At 45.4% G+C, this 16,757-nt stretch overlaps 1 protein-coding gene across 1 annotated transcript in view; it reads right to left on the reverse strand.

The window, feature by feature from the left end:
• TIAM1 (T-cell lymphoma invasion and metastasis 1) overlaps positions 1–16,757 on the reverse strand; it is an 82,739-nt gene that overhangs the window by 65,142 nt on the left and 840 nt on the right. Inside the window, exons 2-3 of the mRNA XM_010131373.1 lie at positions 16,469–16,757; positions 1,123–1,570 (exon numbers count right to left, since the gene is read on the reverse strand). The exon at positions 16,469–16,757 is cut by the window's right edge and continues 21 nt beyond it. Of these exons, the coding sequence (XP_010129675.1) occupies positions 1,123–1,570; positions 16,469–16,757 (737 nt within the window). The remainder of the gene's footprint in view (positions 1–1,122; positions 1,571–16,468) is intronic.

Consider the following 16,757-nt stretch of genomic DNA (forward strand, 5'->3'; position numbering starts at 1 on the left):
TCTCCCCACTTCCTCAATGTCTCTAACCACCCCAAGGAAGAGCTGGCACCTAATTTTGCTACTTTGCTGTTGGTTTTAAAATAGTGCTGCAAATCAAAAAGAAATAGTGCTCTAAAATATGCGCTCTGCAGGCAAAACCGGACTTTAACGGTACTGAGCTGTTTGGTAACCCCTCCTGCAGCTGGAGACATGGCTTTGCCTCCCCTGGCTCACAGGGGAGGCCAGTTGCGGCAGAGGAGAGCAGGGCCAGCCCCAGTGCAAGCATTTTTTCCTGGTTTGCTGCTGATGCAGCCCCATGAAGATTAATCAGAGGTTGCCTTAGGAGGCCAGCTCCTGAGTTTCACTGCTCTGTTAAAATTTATGTATATTTGAAAGCACTCAGTTCCTGAACCAGGCTGGAGCACACTCCTAACAAGAACTGCAAAAATTCAGAGAGAAAAGGGTTTGTGGCCCCGGCAGCCAAAGAGGCTGGCAGGGTGGCCGGGCGCTTAGGGCTGCCCACCGCAAGATGAGTGATACAGCCAGAGCCAACGTCTCCCAGGTCACAAGCCAGCCTCAACGGCCAAACCACAGCTTCCTGACCACACCATTAAATGTGTTGCAACTCACAAGGTGTTTCTACTCGTGAAGCACATCTCAGAGAAGGAGAGGAAATGGTGAGAGGAATACATGCAAAGATGGAGCCAGTGCTTGAATGCATGCCAGCAGCCAGCACCACCACTAGCAAACTCCCGCTGTCCTGTGCCTGTGGCTGCACACAGGTATTAGTCTGTCAGCAAGCCACAGACGTGCTTCTTAACCTCACCTAGTGCTCAGGGAAGCCCCTCCCAGGTGATGCCAGCACAACGCAAAGCAGAGTATGAACCCCGCTTTGGTGTGGCTCAGTCATGCATCTTGCTTGGACCACACTCATGCCATAATGTAAGTGTCAGCAACCATCAGATAAAAGCCCCCTCTGAGAAACATCAGGACCACTTCCTCATATGGATGTTAATTACACTGAAGTTCACAGCAACTTTTGTTAAGAGTCTAGGCTGTTGGTTTCTTCATCTGCAGCAATACACAACCCAACGAACTCCACAGACACCCAGCTGGACGAACCCTTGCACGCTTCCTCCGTACCTTTCAGGGAAACCCAGTAGTGCTTCCATTTCCTGCGTGTGGCTGACTCCACTTTCTTGTTCTTTTTGTGCACCAGGAAGTTTTTCACTGCCAGAGCGCCAGCTTTCCGAACCGTGCCCTGGGCAGCTGTCAGAAGGATGTCGGACTGCCCAGGGGAGCTGAGGGTGCCGCTGCTCTGCTCATCACTGAGGGCAGAGCCGGCCTCCTCCAGGTTCTCGCTGTTGTTGGTGCTCATCTCCAGCTCTCGGCGGAAGTTCTCATACACTCCCTGGCGAAGCCCGTCACCCGTCGAGCTGCTCCCACTGTCACTGCCGATGAAAGCCCGACTGGCCGTTGGGGAGTAACTCGAGGTGGTAGCATTGGAGCGTCTAGAAAGGAGGTCGGTGTCCGTGGCTGCTCCCTCGATTCCGCTGTCGGTGAACTCGCTCCCCTCGCCTGCGTTGACGTCCTAGTTGCAAGAGAGACACAGCGTGAGATGAAGACCCTGGCTGAGCCTGGCCTTCTGGAGACAATGACAGAACCTGGAACACCCAGGTGGCACCACATTTCATCACACCCTCATTTTGTCTGGCACTGGAAATCCCTCATCTCTTTTTCTTCTGAAGATGAACAACTGGAAGAAAAGGTGGGGTAGGCAGAACTTCCAGCACAGTTTCGGAAAGACAAGTCACACACGCACAATTTCAGGTGATGCCACTACAGCTTTAGCATTTTGGAATATAAGATGCATCATCATCTGTTTACATTAGCTAACAGTGCTAAAGGTTTTGCAAAAGGAGAACATATGGTAGCAAAAAATCGGCAGTGTCAAGAAAAGCAGCAATCAACCTACACATTTTGGAAAGAAAACATTGATATTGTACGCTCACACCTACATTTGAGGATACATTTTGGTCATTCCAAAATCATAATTTGCAAATTATATAACTAAAAAGGGATTTAATTTTTTCTCTCCTAAGAATTAAATATATTTGAGATTAATTCTGTTTTGTGTCACTTCTACATCTCAAACACTAACAATGGGCCACGTGATACCCCCTGTCAAATCCCATGGCGATAGACTCTGCCAAAATACCGTCACAGAAGACCCTTCCTGGACCCCAAGAACTTGCAGTTGAAGGATCAGAAGAGACATGAACATGGCCGGCTTGAGCAAGACAGGAAACAACACAACCAAATTCAGGTTTCAAAGCCTTAGTGGCTCAGCCTGTCCCCTGCTAGTGCCCAAAGAGGGCTAACCACTACCATCTCAGCAGTCAAATGCACCTTTTTGGCACTTTTTGAAGGAGGACAAATAAAGGCCAAGCCCTCTAAGTGGAAACAAATACGTTAGACACCTGGGAGAAGATGGAGCCAGGGAAGAAGATGCAAAGAGGTGAGAAATACGGCCAAAACAACAGAATTTCAGCCCCTACCTCTCCTGCAAGAGCAGCTGGTGTTTGATTTATAAGTTTAAAAAAACAAGAAGTCTCTGAGAAGAGGTGGCAGAATGCAGTATTTATTTGGAGAGAAAACAAGCTTCTAGGTGTTATTTCAAGCACCCGTTTTCTATGCATCTAAGAGCAGCTCTGCGGAAACCGAGAAAGCCTCCACTGAGCTCTGTTTGAAACCTTCCTCCTGTGGAGCAAGAGCTGGATGAGGAAACCTTAGGGTGAGGGGGTGGCATTGCTGAATTTGACTCACTTTTAAGACCTTAATTTGTAACGGATGGACTCGTTCTTTATAAACGCTACCCCTCAGGGGAGACTTGGAGTCCAGCTGGAAGAATAAGCACTTCCTTCTCCACTCAATGAGCAGTTATCCTAGTCACTCTGGTTATTTAATGCAACACATTAGTGATAGGCAAGCTGTTCCGGACAGGCCAATATTCCTCTACTCCCACCGCAAGTGAATGAACTCAGCAGGACTTCCAGTAAGTGCAGTCATCTACCCGTACAGAGTAGTCCTTACAAACACGTCTTTTCCTGCTCTTCCAATACACTTGTTTTTTTGGAAGCCAATTACCTTTCCATCTCTTGCAGCACAAGGAGGGATATCTGGAGAGGGAAACTGGTGCTGCTCAGAAACCGGTGTTTACAAAACACTGCCTCAGCCGAGTTTTTGCACTCCATCACAAAGAGCTGGCTGGTGCAACTTCTGATGACAGCACTCCATTTGAGACCCATGTGTAAGGCAGCCAGCACTGGCACAGCTGCTCGACACTCACACGAGTACTGCCTCTCTGCCAACACAGCTACATCGGCATAAAACCAGAGCGCCAAAGAACGGAACCGGATCTCCGTCTTCACGTGGATAATTCTTCACATAGAATGACTGAAGTTTGCATTTGTTCTGGGGCCTTCCTGCCTTCCTAACTTTTTTAAAAAGAAAATGCGTGCCGCTCACATAGCGCAAACAAATCTGCGTTCTGCAGTGAACACTGTGCAACAGTGGCAGCAAAAATTATTTGAGGTTTTGAGATTTTTATTTTAGGTTAATGATTTAATAAATATACAATCTGTCTCATAATTATTTTATCCTTGCTACACAAGAAGAGTCAATTCCAAAATTTTAGCTGATGTAAATTTTAGGAAGCATATTCTTGCTTCAACTAGAATTAGTCAGTTTAAAAAAAATAAAGAGCTACTCAAACAGACCACCAACTTGAGGGAGACAGGATTTGTAATTTTGCCAGCCAGTGTATGCACAAAACTTTCTTGGTGCTTTTTAGCAGATGGGGTGTTTTTCCAAAAGCAGAAGTGCACCCAGAGATGATAAAGCACAGCACTGCAATGCAGGCTCTCACGGTTGCTCGTGTCCAGTGCAATGCAGCCGCCTTCTTGGGTAATCTCGGTGTGACACAGCATTAATTGCCTCAGTTTCCCCACCCATAAATGTGGATTATACTCCATAACTGATAAACAGGCTATTTATAAACAAATGAAAGGATGGAAAACTCAAAGTGAATGCTATATACGCTCACGTGATTAAATTGTGTTTTGCACACATCTTTTTATCTTTACCACAGTGCAAATGATAGGCTGGATGGGGCAAACAGCCTTGTCAGCATAATGCTGCAGCACTGCCCCTAATCAGCCTCTGCTCCCTCCACTCCCTTTTCCTCTCTTAAATATGCCATATCAAAGACATTTTGCCAACCAATGCAAGCCCTTTGGTAGGAGGAGGGTCTGAGCATACAAAGGTCAGAAGGGTTCAAAACCTACACCCTGCTAATATTGTTCACGCTCATGAATTATGAAACGTCGCATTGAGAGAGCTTAGCACTTTCGGAAGTCTGCTGCATGAGAAGATCGGTCTCGGGGTTAGTAGGGTTAAGAGCATTCATTGCACAGTTCTCTGACTTCTGAGCTCCTCCTGCAATGTCAGCTTGTTCTCATGAGAGGGTATGAAAAGCTCTCAAGAAGCAAACAGCATCTGCTCTGGCTGTCTCACACTGAAGGACATTCAACTAAGAGTTCAGCAGAAAGTACAGAGGTTTAGTATTGTGCCTCTGCAGAAATGTGCTGAGCCAAAGGGGTAACACTTCCAAGCCAAGCAAGAAAACCTAGCAGGGTTTGATGAACACATCGCTGTGGGCACAGCGATTTTCAAATGAGGATGCTGAAAATTAAGCATCCCAGCTCAAAACATGAGCAGCATGGCTCTCCGCTGAAGAGACTGCTGTGGGTACGTAGTTTTGTGTCCAGCTTCAGAGTACCAACTGACATGGCCACCACAGGTTACTGCCCAGAAGCAAAGCTAACTTGCATAACCTTGATGAGAGCTATTTAAAAATTACTCACATTTCCTGCTCAGGTTTTCAAAAAACCCCACGGGTGACAGCAATGTCTCTCTCCTCCAAGGAAGACTTATTACCATCCCAGGTCCATGACAGGACGTGCCACAGAGGCTTGCTAACAAAACAGACATTTCACTCCTCAGCAGAAGGGGTTTCCCAGGCAAAGACTCCTGAGGCCAAGAGTGAACTACCGACATAACTCAGCCTTCACTACTCACCCCTCTGACTCCTGCCCAGAGTTCCCGCGACTCTCCATCATGTTGCCAATGACATGTGCCAGACACATCATGGAAGCAGGAAGACAATGGAAGACTGCAGAATGCAGTTCCTGAAGCCCGCAGGTTTGGACATTATACACACATTACAACAAATCACCAACATCGTGGTCATCAAGGGACTCTGTTTTATTTCACTGGTTAAAAACCCAAAAAGTTTCATTCAGGTATGTGTAAGACTCAGGACACTGCACCTGATATCTCGCACCTTGCCAGAGATGTTGTGTTTTGTATTTTCAGGCTGGCAAAGAGCTGTCTCCACACAGAGGAATATTTTTTTCCCTGGAGAGACCAGGAATCAAATGGAAGACTGGAACTAAAATCTGTGCTGCGCCACTTAGCCTTCCCACTGATGTTTACCCAGCTTCACGCGTGGGAAGACGATAGGGCAAAGCGAGAGAGAGGTGGAAATCGTTAAATTGGTCACACCAAGCAAAACGCATGTGTCAAAGAAAAAAAAGCATATTTACTCCAAGACAGAGATGGGGGAAGTCGTGGGAATTGCAGTTCTTGGCATTTTGCAAACACAACAGGTCTCAGTCCATAGAGACAACAAATTGAACAAAAGGGGACTTTGTCCCTTCAATTCAAGACTGGTCTGTGGAAAGCAGGAAGAAAGTCACTTAAAGACCACTGGATCAAGAAGGGAACTAACCAGGCTGTAGCGACTGTGTGCCTTGATGGGCAGGCGATAGGTAGAACAACTTCCACCAAGATCTGGGATCCCTGCTGCTGCTGAAGATGACAGAGGACCAGCACTGTTTCATACAGTGGCAGTGCTACTAAATTGGTTTTAAACGCCCAGGGTTTATGAAGGAGGGTCAGCAGACAGTAACAGAGGGAAAGGTGGAATGTCCGACGCCAGAGAGAGAACACCACAGAACAAGAAACCACAAACAGAATGAATGTTGTTGTTACCAACAAGAATGCAGCAAGGCCCAGCAAGCGGGCCATGTGCCAGGACAGCTCACCAGCATTCGAGCGTAATGAAGCGGAATTATCACAGCCCCATCAAATGCAGAGAGCAATTTAACTGATGAACCAATTGGCTAAAATATTAGTGAAAGTATTAGCAACCCACTTAAATATAATGTTTTTTCTTCACATGAACACTGGGTTTCATGGAAAACAAGCCACTGGGGAATAAAATTGTAATGCAAGCTACATCAAGCTAATGAACTCCGTGCTGTAGCTTTTGCATACTCACATGATGCTCGTACCTCTATATGTCCACTATAGCCACATTTGTTAAAAATTCTTGCTTAGAAGATAAAAAGGAAAAAACCCTTTTTAGAAAAATTACTACCTTCAGCTAGCAAAAATCAGGAAAAAAGATTTGGTGCAGGTTCCAGGTATCTTTTTCCCCTTGTCAAGCATGCTTGGTACTGGCCTCTGCTAGCGAGAGACCACTGGATGGGATAAGCCTTGCCAAATTTTCTGATTCATGACTGGACACATTCAGAGCGCTCGCAATAACGATGCATTTACCAAGCTCCCCTCCAACAGCCCTGTTACAGACACTAGTAAAATGGCGTGGTGAATCTCTTCCTCCCACTTGACTGACAGCACTGATTCATGGGCACTTTAGGCACATGGGACTGATTTTGTAGGAAAACTCTTACTTCCCTAGTATAAGCAGTTCCTTATGTGGTTAATACTTCTTTCTAAATTAACCATTAAATTGAAAGCACTCATCAGTAAAACGCGACTAAGTGGGTTTTTTCTTTGGAAGGGGCTTCCTCCAAGAGAATGCAAATCCTCTGTTCCCCGTCTTGTTTGGCAACAGAGCAATGAGGTGTTCATTTTCAGCAACATCCTGAAACTGCACATAACCTGTCTGGTTGCTAGTTAGGCAAGCACCATGGAATACATTTAAAATAGATGGGTAAGCAGTCTGATGGTTTGCATGCTTTTATGTGCCTGGTGTCTCTTTGAAGCTCCTATGTAGAAAAAGATTGGCCTGATAAGTGTTTCTCCTTTCTTTTCAGTACTGGCTCTACCATCATTTGATGGCCAAGGTGGTCTGTTAAGGTACAATTTGCTCCAAATCAAAATTAAATCATTTCTCCAGTGTTACCTGAGCAGCTGGTAATGAATGTATTGGATTTATCTGTCTTGAAAAGCATGAAAACATTCAAAGAAGCAGATAAATCATAAATTGCAGTTGAAACCTGAGTGGGAGAAATGATTTTCAAGCTGCAATGGAGCTTTAAACCCCATAGCTCGTTCTCTCTGGGAGGAATACAGTTTTGAAGACTGTGACAAACACACTGAATTGTGTCCACGTCACTCACTGTAAAGTCAGAGGGATTATAATAATGACATGAAGCAGACCTGCCACTGCAGCAACACAGCCCCTCCACAAGATGCTGGGAGTTAATACTAAAGAAAGTTTTGAAGATACTTACAGGCCTGCATACAAGAGAACAGCACTATCTGAGAAACAGCCAGGCTGCACCAGATTAACAGCAGGCTTTGCACAACTAAACCAACACACGCCAACTGCGGTTTTATGTTGGATTGGTTGGTTCTTGACTACACCTCCCGGGAGGGCTCCCAAGCCCCCTGTGGTACAGTTACAAGCCAATTGCAATTTGTATACGGGTACTAGACTGCAAAGCTGGGTTTGTTACCTTTGGAAATTCAAAGAGGTTGGATACTGACAGGGACAAACAGCTTTTGTTCCTACTTCTGTGCACTCACCACACTGGTGCAGCAGTTCATCAGATGTCAGAAAGAATCGATAAATAAATAAATAAACAAACCCCCAACAATCCCTTACATGTGTTATTAAAGCTGCTCAGAGTGGTTTAATAAGTAAGCAGGCTTTGGCCATGGATCTCTGAAACCAAATTTACTCCCAACAAAAAAGGTACTAGCCCAGACCTTGAGATATTTTTCAAGCAGTAAGCTTCACTCTTTGTTACGAAAGGATGAATCACAGTCACAGATTTCTGGCCAAGTCCCAATCCCTGGGAAAGTCTTAAGGCATGGATTTCAATTCCAGGATTCCTTTGTGGACTTGTCGTGATGAATGCTGTACAGTGTAATTTGGCACCCTGGAAAGACAGACGAAGCACTGGGTGCCAGCCACTCAAAAGAGACTCGAATAATGGAAGGAGACGTGCAACCACTTTGTTCCTTCATTCCCTGCACAGGCAGGGAGCAAACACCAACATATCAAGCATCCATCAACCTCATTTCCTTGGTTCCTTCACTTGATGTTAAGCGTTTTTTGTTCACTGACACTCCAAACATTTTCCAGCTAATATGCAGGCCCTTCCAGAAAGATCATCTTTGTAGACCACCATGCTTCCCCAAGAAGCCTGGTTTTCTTAGCTGACTTAAGATGCCTTAAAGGCAAATTATGGACCCACAAGGGCTTCTGCAGCAGTCAGGAAAATACAATTCTGGAGGACTTGTCAGCTGTGAGATATAAAATGTCAAAAATGAAACTGTCTCTCATAAACCTACAGGCAAATATATGCCACAGCCTGCTTTCTCTCTATGGTACGTGAGCTCTTCACTAACTCAGGATAGTTGTGGCATCAGCTTGTGATCTGTTCATGTTCAGAAAGTTAGTTTTGCATCCCTGAGAGCTGGGGAAAGGGAAGGGGGAGTATATTTTGATTTTGCTTCTTAGTAACACAAGAGAAATCCAAACTTGCAAAAGAACGCACAAAGGACGACAGGGCCCTTAGCTGGAAACAGCATGAAACACCACCAGGAGACCTGAGCACACTGGCTTTTCCCTGGCTTTAGTACTGACTTTTAAGGGGTGCTAAGTCACATAATGGTAAATCATATCATACCATGAACAAGAACCAACCCGTAATGCAGTAAAGCCTCTTACAGTGTGGTCCCTGCACACGGCTTCTGACATCTGTACAGACCTGGAGTGGACACCCGCTCTCCATCCCCAGCACTGGGAGGAAGTCTTAGCTCTGGAGCGAGAGTCTTTAATCCCTCTGTTCCCAAATGATACGTTGAGGACCCTCCAAAACTTACCTTGCTTTCACCCCAATGGACCACCCAGCTGAAGAAAGTTTCTGGAGTGATTGAGCTAACCATAAACTAATGCAACTGCCTAACTGTGCTCAAGTTAAACAAATGGCAACATGCCTAACCAAAATCCTCGAAGTAAAATACAGGGTTAGGTTACTTTTTGTTCACTTAGTGCCAAGAAGAGGCAATTCTTACTGAGAAATGTAATTGAAAGGGTAGAAGTGGGAAAGGAGGAAAGCTGCTAGAATTGCATCTTGAAATCAAAATAGGTTATCTGAGAGGTGTTCACTTGAACGATCACTTAACTTAAGGGAGCGGGAAAATGTCTGCAATCTGGGATGATGACTAGCCACAGGATCACATGCTGAAGCTCTCTGAAAAGAAACATTTCAACAGAGCACTTCACTGGAAAGGATCACTACTGCAAATTGCATTCATCTAAGTAAGCACAACCCAGCAAACAAGCAGCTGCAGCAACCTGTCTGTGATTTTTAAGTGGAAAGTACTTGAAACTAAAAACCTGCAGCATATATAGGTTTACACAGAATACAACTATTGCCAAAGGTACAAGAACTTCAGAAGTATCAGTGATGAAGTCATACTGTTCAAAAAAACATGCCTGAATAGAGCTATATCAGATATCAGGGCTGCTAATTTGCTTTCCATTGGCTTCAAACCAAAAGCGAAGGAAGAAAAACAAATTAAGATCTTCGAAAGAGTTATCAAAATATTTGCCAGAGAAGACCAAAACACTCATTTTCACATTCTCCTTTCCCTGACAACATCAGAGCAGTTGTGTGCTCTGAAGGGAGTGACTGCTGTTTGCTTTAAATTATCCTGAATACGCAATACCTGGTCTAATCTCATCCATCTGGGAAGGGCAGCCTGGTGACAGAGCAGGGAAGACCTCTTGAGTTTGGGTCTAAAGCCTTTTGTTCAAGCTTTCCTCCAGGCTCACGTTGAAACCACTTCCAGTAAGCCAGGCTATGAACATTTCATTTGGTCTAGCCATTAAATGGGTCTGGTCATCCAGACCCACTGACAGACCACATCAGTAGCCAGCAGGACCCGAGATGTGGATTCGCATGCAGTTTACACTGGTGAAAGCTTGGGTTGCCACCAAAAGAAGTGGTTAACCCTCTCCCTCAAGCCCATTTCCACTCCTCCTTTACCTTGGTGCACTGTGGCTAGTCGCTGAAACCAGACCTGTTTGGTTTTAATAGGGTTGTTTGCCTGAAGAGTCAGCAAAGTGACCAGTGGGATTCACGCCCTTGAGTCACCCGAGACTAACCATGAGGATCTCCAGCTTCTGGAGATTCAGAGTGCACTTCAGGATATATTTGAGACCCTGGGAACAACCTCCATCTGAAAGGAGGGTCACATAGTCTGCAGGACCATGTTAACAGGGGCACAATACAGCTGAAAACCAGTAACATCTTACTTTTAGGCACTTGCTAAACTATATGCCACTAATTATAATTTAATTATACATGACATTGTCTTTCTTTCTTTGATACCATCTGGAGTCAAAAGACTAAGATGAAAGTTCTGGGTCAACCCGATTAGAATCATACTTAGGTTGAAAATAGCTATGTTTTCCAGAATACAGACCAAGACGTACAGAATTACTTTCAGAGAAGCAGAGCTTCAGCTGCTGAAGATACTCTGCCTGGAAAAGCGATGACCAAGGAGGGCTGCAAGAGCAGGCTGTAAGGTCACAAGCGTTACACAGAGACTGAACAGGATGCAGTGGAAGCCAGAAGCAGAAAATTATTTCAGAAAAGAGAATTCATGGGGGACAGGTCAACCTGAGAGCCTTGGATGCATTCCTCACTGAGGAAGACTCAAATCACTAATCTTCTGGCGTCGGGAAGAATGCCCGAAACGAAAGTTCACCCTGTACTCTCTTAGTTTCTTTCCTTCTTTTCCAGTGAGCTTAGTATTTAGGGAATGAGGTACTGGGATGGATGGTGCTTTCGCGTGATTGCCCCAGTGCGGTCCTTTTTTACATTCTGAGGTTATATCCTCTATGTCACAAAACCATTTGTGAAAAAGTTTTACACAACTTAAAAACAAGTATCAGCTCTCTGGAGTTTAGCCATCCTACAGAATGTAATGAAACACTATAACCTGTATTAAAACTCCCTGAGATAGTAAAAAAATTATATTGACTGGAAAGATATTCTAATTTCAGACTGGTGTCTCTGTACCTACAGATCTAATTCCCACAAAAACCTTGTTTTCAGCTCCTACATATTCTGCAAAATTTTCTTATATATATTTTTCTTTAATAGGCTTGCAATCCCACATTCTTTCAGGCTACCTACAGAGGCCTAAGAATAGTAACAAACTTGAAAATCGGACAAAAGGGGATTTAACGCGCCAAGGACATAGTCTGGGGCTGGCGCTGAAAGAGGTGCAGTTTCCAAGTCAGTCGGGCAGGAAGTTTGTTCATTCCCTCTGCTCAGTTTCACAACACTGGACTGAAGATGCTGTAAAAAACCTTTTGCTCTCTCTGCAGAGCTGAGGCGTATCTTCTAGCTGTTCTTTCTCAAAAACCATGTTAAAAACCAGGACTGCCCCACTGTAATGCTAACGCTGGAACTGAGCTTTCCAGAGGAAATCACACACAGGGCTATAAAGCGTAGAGAGGAATGAGCCACTCTTCTCCTGTGTGAGTGGTTGGACCATGCAGAAATGCGTTGACCAATGCGTCTCCCTGGATTTTAATGCACACAGGAGTCACACTATGCTCTAAATACTGCTTCTAAAACACCATTGCTCCCCTAGAAATGACTGTCCACCCACAGCTTCACACCCAATAGGAGCTACTTCTAATGTCTTCCCCCACAAAGCAAATATCAGCACTAGAAGCCCAGGGGGGTCTCTGGCTTTGATGACCACTGCCATCACCACCTCAACCATCACAAAAATCAGAGGGGGAGGAGTGGGACCTGTCCAGCTGAAGCCAGCGTGAGGTAGAGTTGGCTCATGCCCATCCACGGCAAACACCCATAATCAGACATGCTGCCAGCACCACAGCCTGGCAAGCAGATTTTGGCACGTGATCAAAACATCTTCTGCACATGCAGGATGTCTTCATCTGACTGCCCTTGTAGCAAAGTTTGAAAAGTCAAAAAAGATTCACGTCCTACAGCAGGCTGTACCCCCGCATTTGATAGTCTAAAGAATAGAACTGTCAGAAATTACCCACAGAGGGGGGAACATGGAACAAGGAGGTGGCAAGATGGGCTTGGAAGTGGCACAAAACCAAATCTCAAGCTTTCCTCTCCTAAAACTTCAGTTAGGTCTCATTACAGCAGCGGAACATGTGGTTACATTTGCCTCTGAACATTCACCACCAGGAGGAGGAGGAGGAGGAGGGAGTCTCCCGCAGGCAGATGTTTAGCTGCAAGCAGGACACAACAGGGCCATTTCACAAAATCTGGATCCCAACAAGCAGGTTGTAGGATCCTGGGGATCTCACAACCCACAGTCAGAACAAGCTGTTTCCAGTGAGAGCTTGACTCCCGTCTTGCAAACATGGGTGAAAATGTCAGCCAATTAAGCTTTTTCCACCTACATCACATCAGCTCCATAAGCCAAACAGGATCCCAGCAGAGCTCTCTGGGAAGTCTTGCTTCAAGCAGATCTGAAACCTTAATGTTAAAATGTTACAAAAAACAGAACTGCTGCGTAGGTGCCCCAAAGCCGCCCTGTGAATATTAATCACTTGTGCATATTGAATATAATTGCCTCTTCAGTATTGAAAAGCTCTTCTCAATTAGTGGAAAGTCGCTCCCACAGTTCAATTTAAGGTTTAAGTTTGGAAGGGAGAGATTTTCTTTCTTTCTTTTTTTTTTTTTTGCTTTAGTGTAAACCACGTACTTGTAAAGCACCCGTGGATACGCATTATAAAAAAAACATGTATGGCTGTGATTCTGACACCTCTTTTCTGTGATACATTCTGTGTTTTTCCGGTAGCAGTGGTCAACACATCACAAAATTACAGCTACTGACAACTTCTAATAAATTTAGCCCAGCTAGAAAATATGAACATGCATGGTGGGATTCAGCAAACACATGGGCACAAGCCCATTGCCACGGGCTCAGACATACACTGCACTCAGCATCTCCTGCTTTTGGGGACCTCTTCGACCTACAAGTGACCATCAGGACCTTTCAGTACTTCTAGGACCAGGGCAGGTGGGACTAAAAAAATCATGCACATATCACAGCTCTGACTTCCCAAAATTAAAAGACAAAACAAAACAAAACCAAAAAATCACTGGCAAATACAAACACAAATTCCTCTGAGGACAAGCAACAACGATCTGGGAAAAAATCTTACTTCTGGCTATGAGGCGCAGTTAGGTGACTTTGAACAAGGAACCTACTGTTAACACAGGGAGGCTGACAGGTCACTGGCCTGGAGGTCAAGAAGGAAAACTGTGCCCAACACCATACTACACTTGGTCCTAGGTCACCTTTATGCGGTGCCCCCGTGGCCCTAAGACACAACTATTTATTTTGTGGGATTAGGGTGGGACAAGGCAGTTCAAAAGGCTGGAAAATAACATGAAAGTTTTGTCCCATTCCACTAAATTGTTTTTATAGTATGAAATATTTTACAGCATGAAGGCACAAATGGTAGGCGCTGGGGTAATGATCAAGATGGTCATTAAGAGTGTCAACTCCATTGAGAAAGTGTTGAAAGACTGGGTAGGGCAGAAGGAAACAAAATTTCCCCAACTGTGACCAAGTACTGGCTGGCACAGGCCAACACAGTGCCAAGAAAGACATTAACAGCAAATGAGTAAGGCCATCTACATCTCAGCTTCCACCACCTCAGGTAGGGTAACCATCATGCTCTACGTCATACCAGGGTTGTCAATTAAAGATGAGCAAAGTGCTGAGATATTGTTGGACTGGGGACCTGATACAGAGAAAGGTTAGTGTCTTGCCCTTGCCTCCTTCTTGCCCCATCCAAAGACACCTAATCAGGTTCACCAAGGAACTAGTCCTTTTACTTTGTGTGCAAATTTGGACTTCCTCCTCGTTGCATCTATCAAATGTATAATGACACTCATTTCCCTAAGCTTGCTAAAGGTAGGCTTGGGCTAATACGACTTCATTGCTGCATGCTGCTAGGATTAAAGACTTGGAAGGAATTTTGACCTTTCCAAAGCTTTAATTTTGTTGAATTTATACGTGGTATTAATCCCCACTGAAACGCCTTATAGCCACCATCTCCTAGTTTAGGAGATACAGCTAGTGAAACCAGCCCCACAGAGTGATTTCCCTGGGAATGGCTGAGGCCCCGCAAAATGCTACGCAAATTCGTGACTTTCACTAAGAGCCTCAGAGGAATCTTAAAGTCAAGTTAGACACCAAGAAGAAAAACAAATGCTTCATTGTTCACCAGCAACACTGTTCTCTTTTTCTTAAACATACTTAAAAGCGAGCTGGAGGCAGCAGTTGCACCTAACAATCTCCACAAAAGCTGTTACGTTTAAGGCTGTCAAGTAACACCCTTTTTTTTTTTTTTAACTTCTTGTTGTTCTCTTGCTTTTAATCCTGCACCACGCTGATGAGGCACCAATGGGTTTTGCGCTCGCATCATAAAAATACCTCCAAAAATAAAGAGCTGATTTTGAAGTACAAAGCTGGTGTTGTGGGACACTGCAGCATCTGTTTTAGCATGTCGTTTTTATATTTAGAAGCAGTGCATCTCCACAGATCAAGCACAGCCAGTAAGTCTCTCAGCAATCCCTTCCCATCAGCTCTCCTAAGTCAGTGCCAGCCGACGGAGAGGGGACATACTCTTCTTGCCCTACAACAGACATCTGCATCCCCACGGCCCTGCACCTCCACTGCGGCACGCTGCTTTTTGCCTGACTCACGCTGCCCAGCCTGCTATCTGTAATGCTGGTGTCCTGCCAGCCACTCAGCCCATCAGCAGGACGCAAGCCTGCCAGACTTCAACCTTGATGCAATGTGCCGATTTTTAATTCTTCTGGGTCACGCGGCGTGGTGCGTGTATGCTGCGTGGCATATGTAGGAGAAACCATGCAATAAAATCCGGGGAGGCACTGAAGCATGCAATCTGCTGCACGGCTCTGACCTGCGTTGTTAAGACTATTCTGTCTATGTCCCGCAGCCATGTTTCTGAGCCGATGACCACAGCTAGAAAATAGTGCACGTAAAAACCGCCACAGCCAGCCTCTTCCATTAGGCTTCCATTGAGAGGATCCAGCAAGGCAGACAAACGAACTTAAAATGAGTGCAATATGCTCACAATGTGTACACCACAAGTAGCTTGTACAGGTGGGCAGGATTTGTAGCTCCTTTTTTCCCCTCTCCAAGAGTAGTCTGCCACTTAACTGAAAGCAGGATTGCCGTTTGCATCGCAAGGCAGTGCTGTGTCACTCGATCGGGCAGAAAACAGCTAAGAACAGCAGGGCAAAACATAATAAAGACCCAACAGCAGCCATCAAAGCAAAGGTCACAGGACTTGTGTTTAGAGTGAAGGAGGGGCACCAGATAGAAGAGCTCATCTTGGCTCTGTGCTGTCTGTTAAGAGGATGAAGGATATGACACCCTCCTTGGTTAGGCGAAGCAGCTTTTTTTTTTTTCTCCACACAGTTACATCCCCCACCATTTTTCAGATTACAGCAGGTGAGCACTGCAGCTTGCAAGATGAGCAGTATCCTGCAAGGGGATTGCACTGGTTTGGGGTGATGTTTTACACAGATGTGAACATCAGGTAATTAGGAGAGTGAAATTTCAACCTAGCAAGCGTTTACAGTGGAGGGAAGAGGAAACACTCACAGGTTTCTTCTTTGCTTCCAGCCACGAGAGCCAAGGAGTGCTTGCACGTGTGCAGGCAGGGGAGGGTGACAGAGCAGGGAGGGCACAGAGCAGGGAGACAACCAACACATGCGTGCTCCCTGAGTGATCGGTTTTGGCAGCTACTCTAGAAAAAAAGGCAATGTCAGCACTGCCAAACACACAGGAAAATTTTTAGCTGGCAAACGGAGATTTATCTTTTCCAGAGGCAGGGAAGAGTGGAAAAGGCACAGAGTTGCCGATAAAGAAGGGAACAGGGATGGGATCGAGCTAGCTCTGGAGACCGATTAGTTCAGCTCTCTCCTGGATACAGACCCCTCTCTGGAAAGGAGTTGTCGAAGGAAAACAGAGCCTGGAAGAACCTGGAATACCTTTATCTACAGACAGAGCTTAGCAAATGGCACGCACTTCTGTTTTACATAGAATAAAACTGCTTTACCTGAGTAGTTTTTGCCCTTCTTCCTTGCATGCTGTTACTATGGCTAATTTGTGGGTTGGTGGCTCCTTCGGAAAGGCAGTGGGACTTCCTACAGGGTAGAGTATTGTAATTACTGTAGGAAGGAGTGTCCTCGGTCGTAACCGATGCCATCTTATGGCCTCCGATATCTGGGATGTCGGACAGTAAATTCCGGCAGTATCCTCCAAAGGCATTTCGCGGGCCTCCGTTGACAGCAGCACTCGGGGTTTTGGGGGAGTACAAGTCACTCATGGAGTTGGCGCGCTGGCAG

This window comes from Buceros rhinoceros, unplaced genomic scaffold, assembly GCF_000710305.1.
Source record: "Buceros rhinoceros silvestris isolate BGI_N320 unplaced genomic scaffold, ASM71030v1 scaffold692, whole genome shotgun sequence".
NCBI lineage: Eukaryota > Metazoa > Chordata > Aves > Bucerotiformes > Bucerotidae > Buceros > Buceros rhinoceros.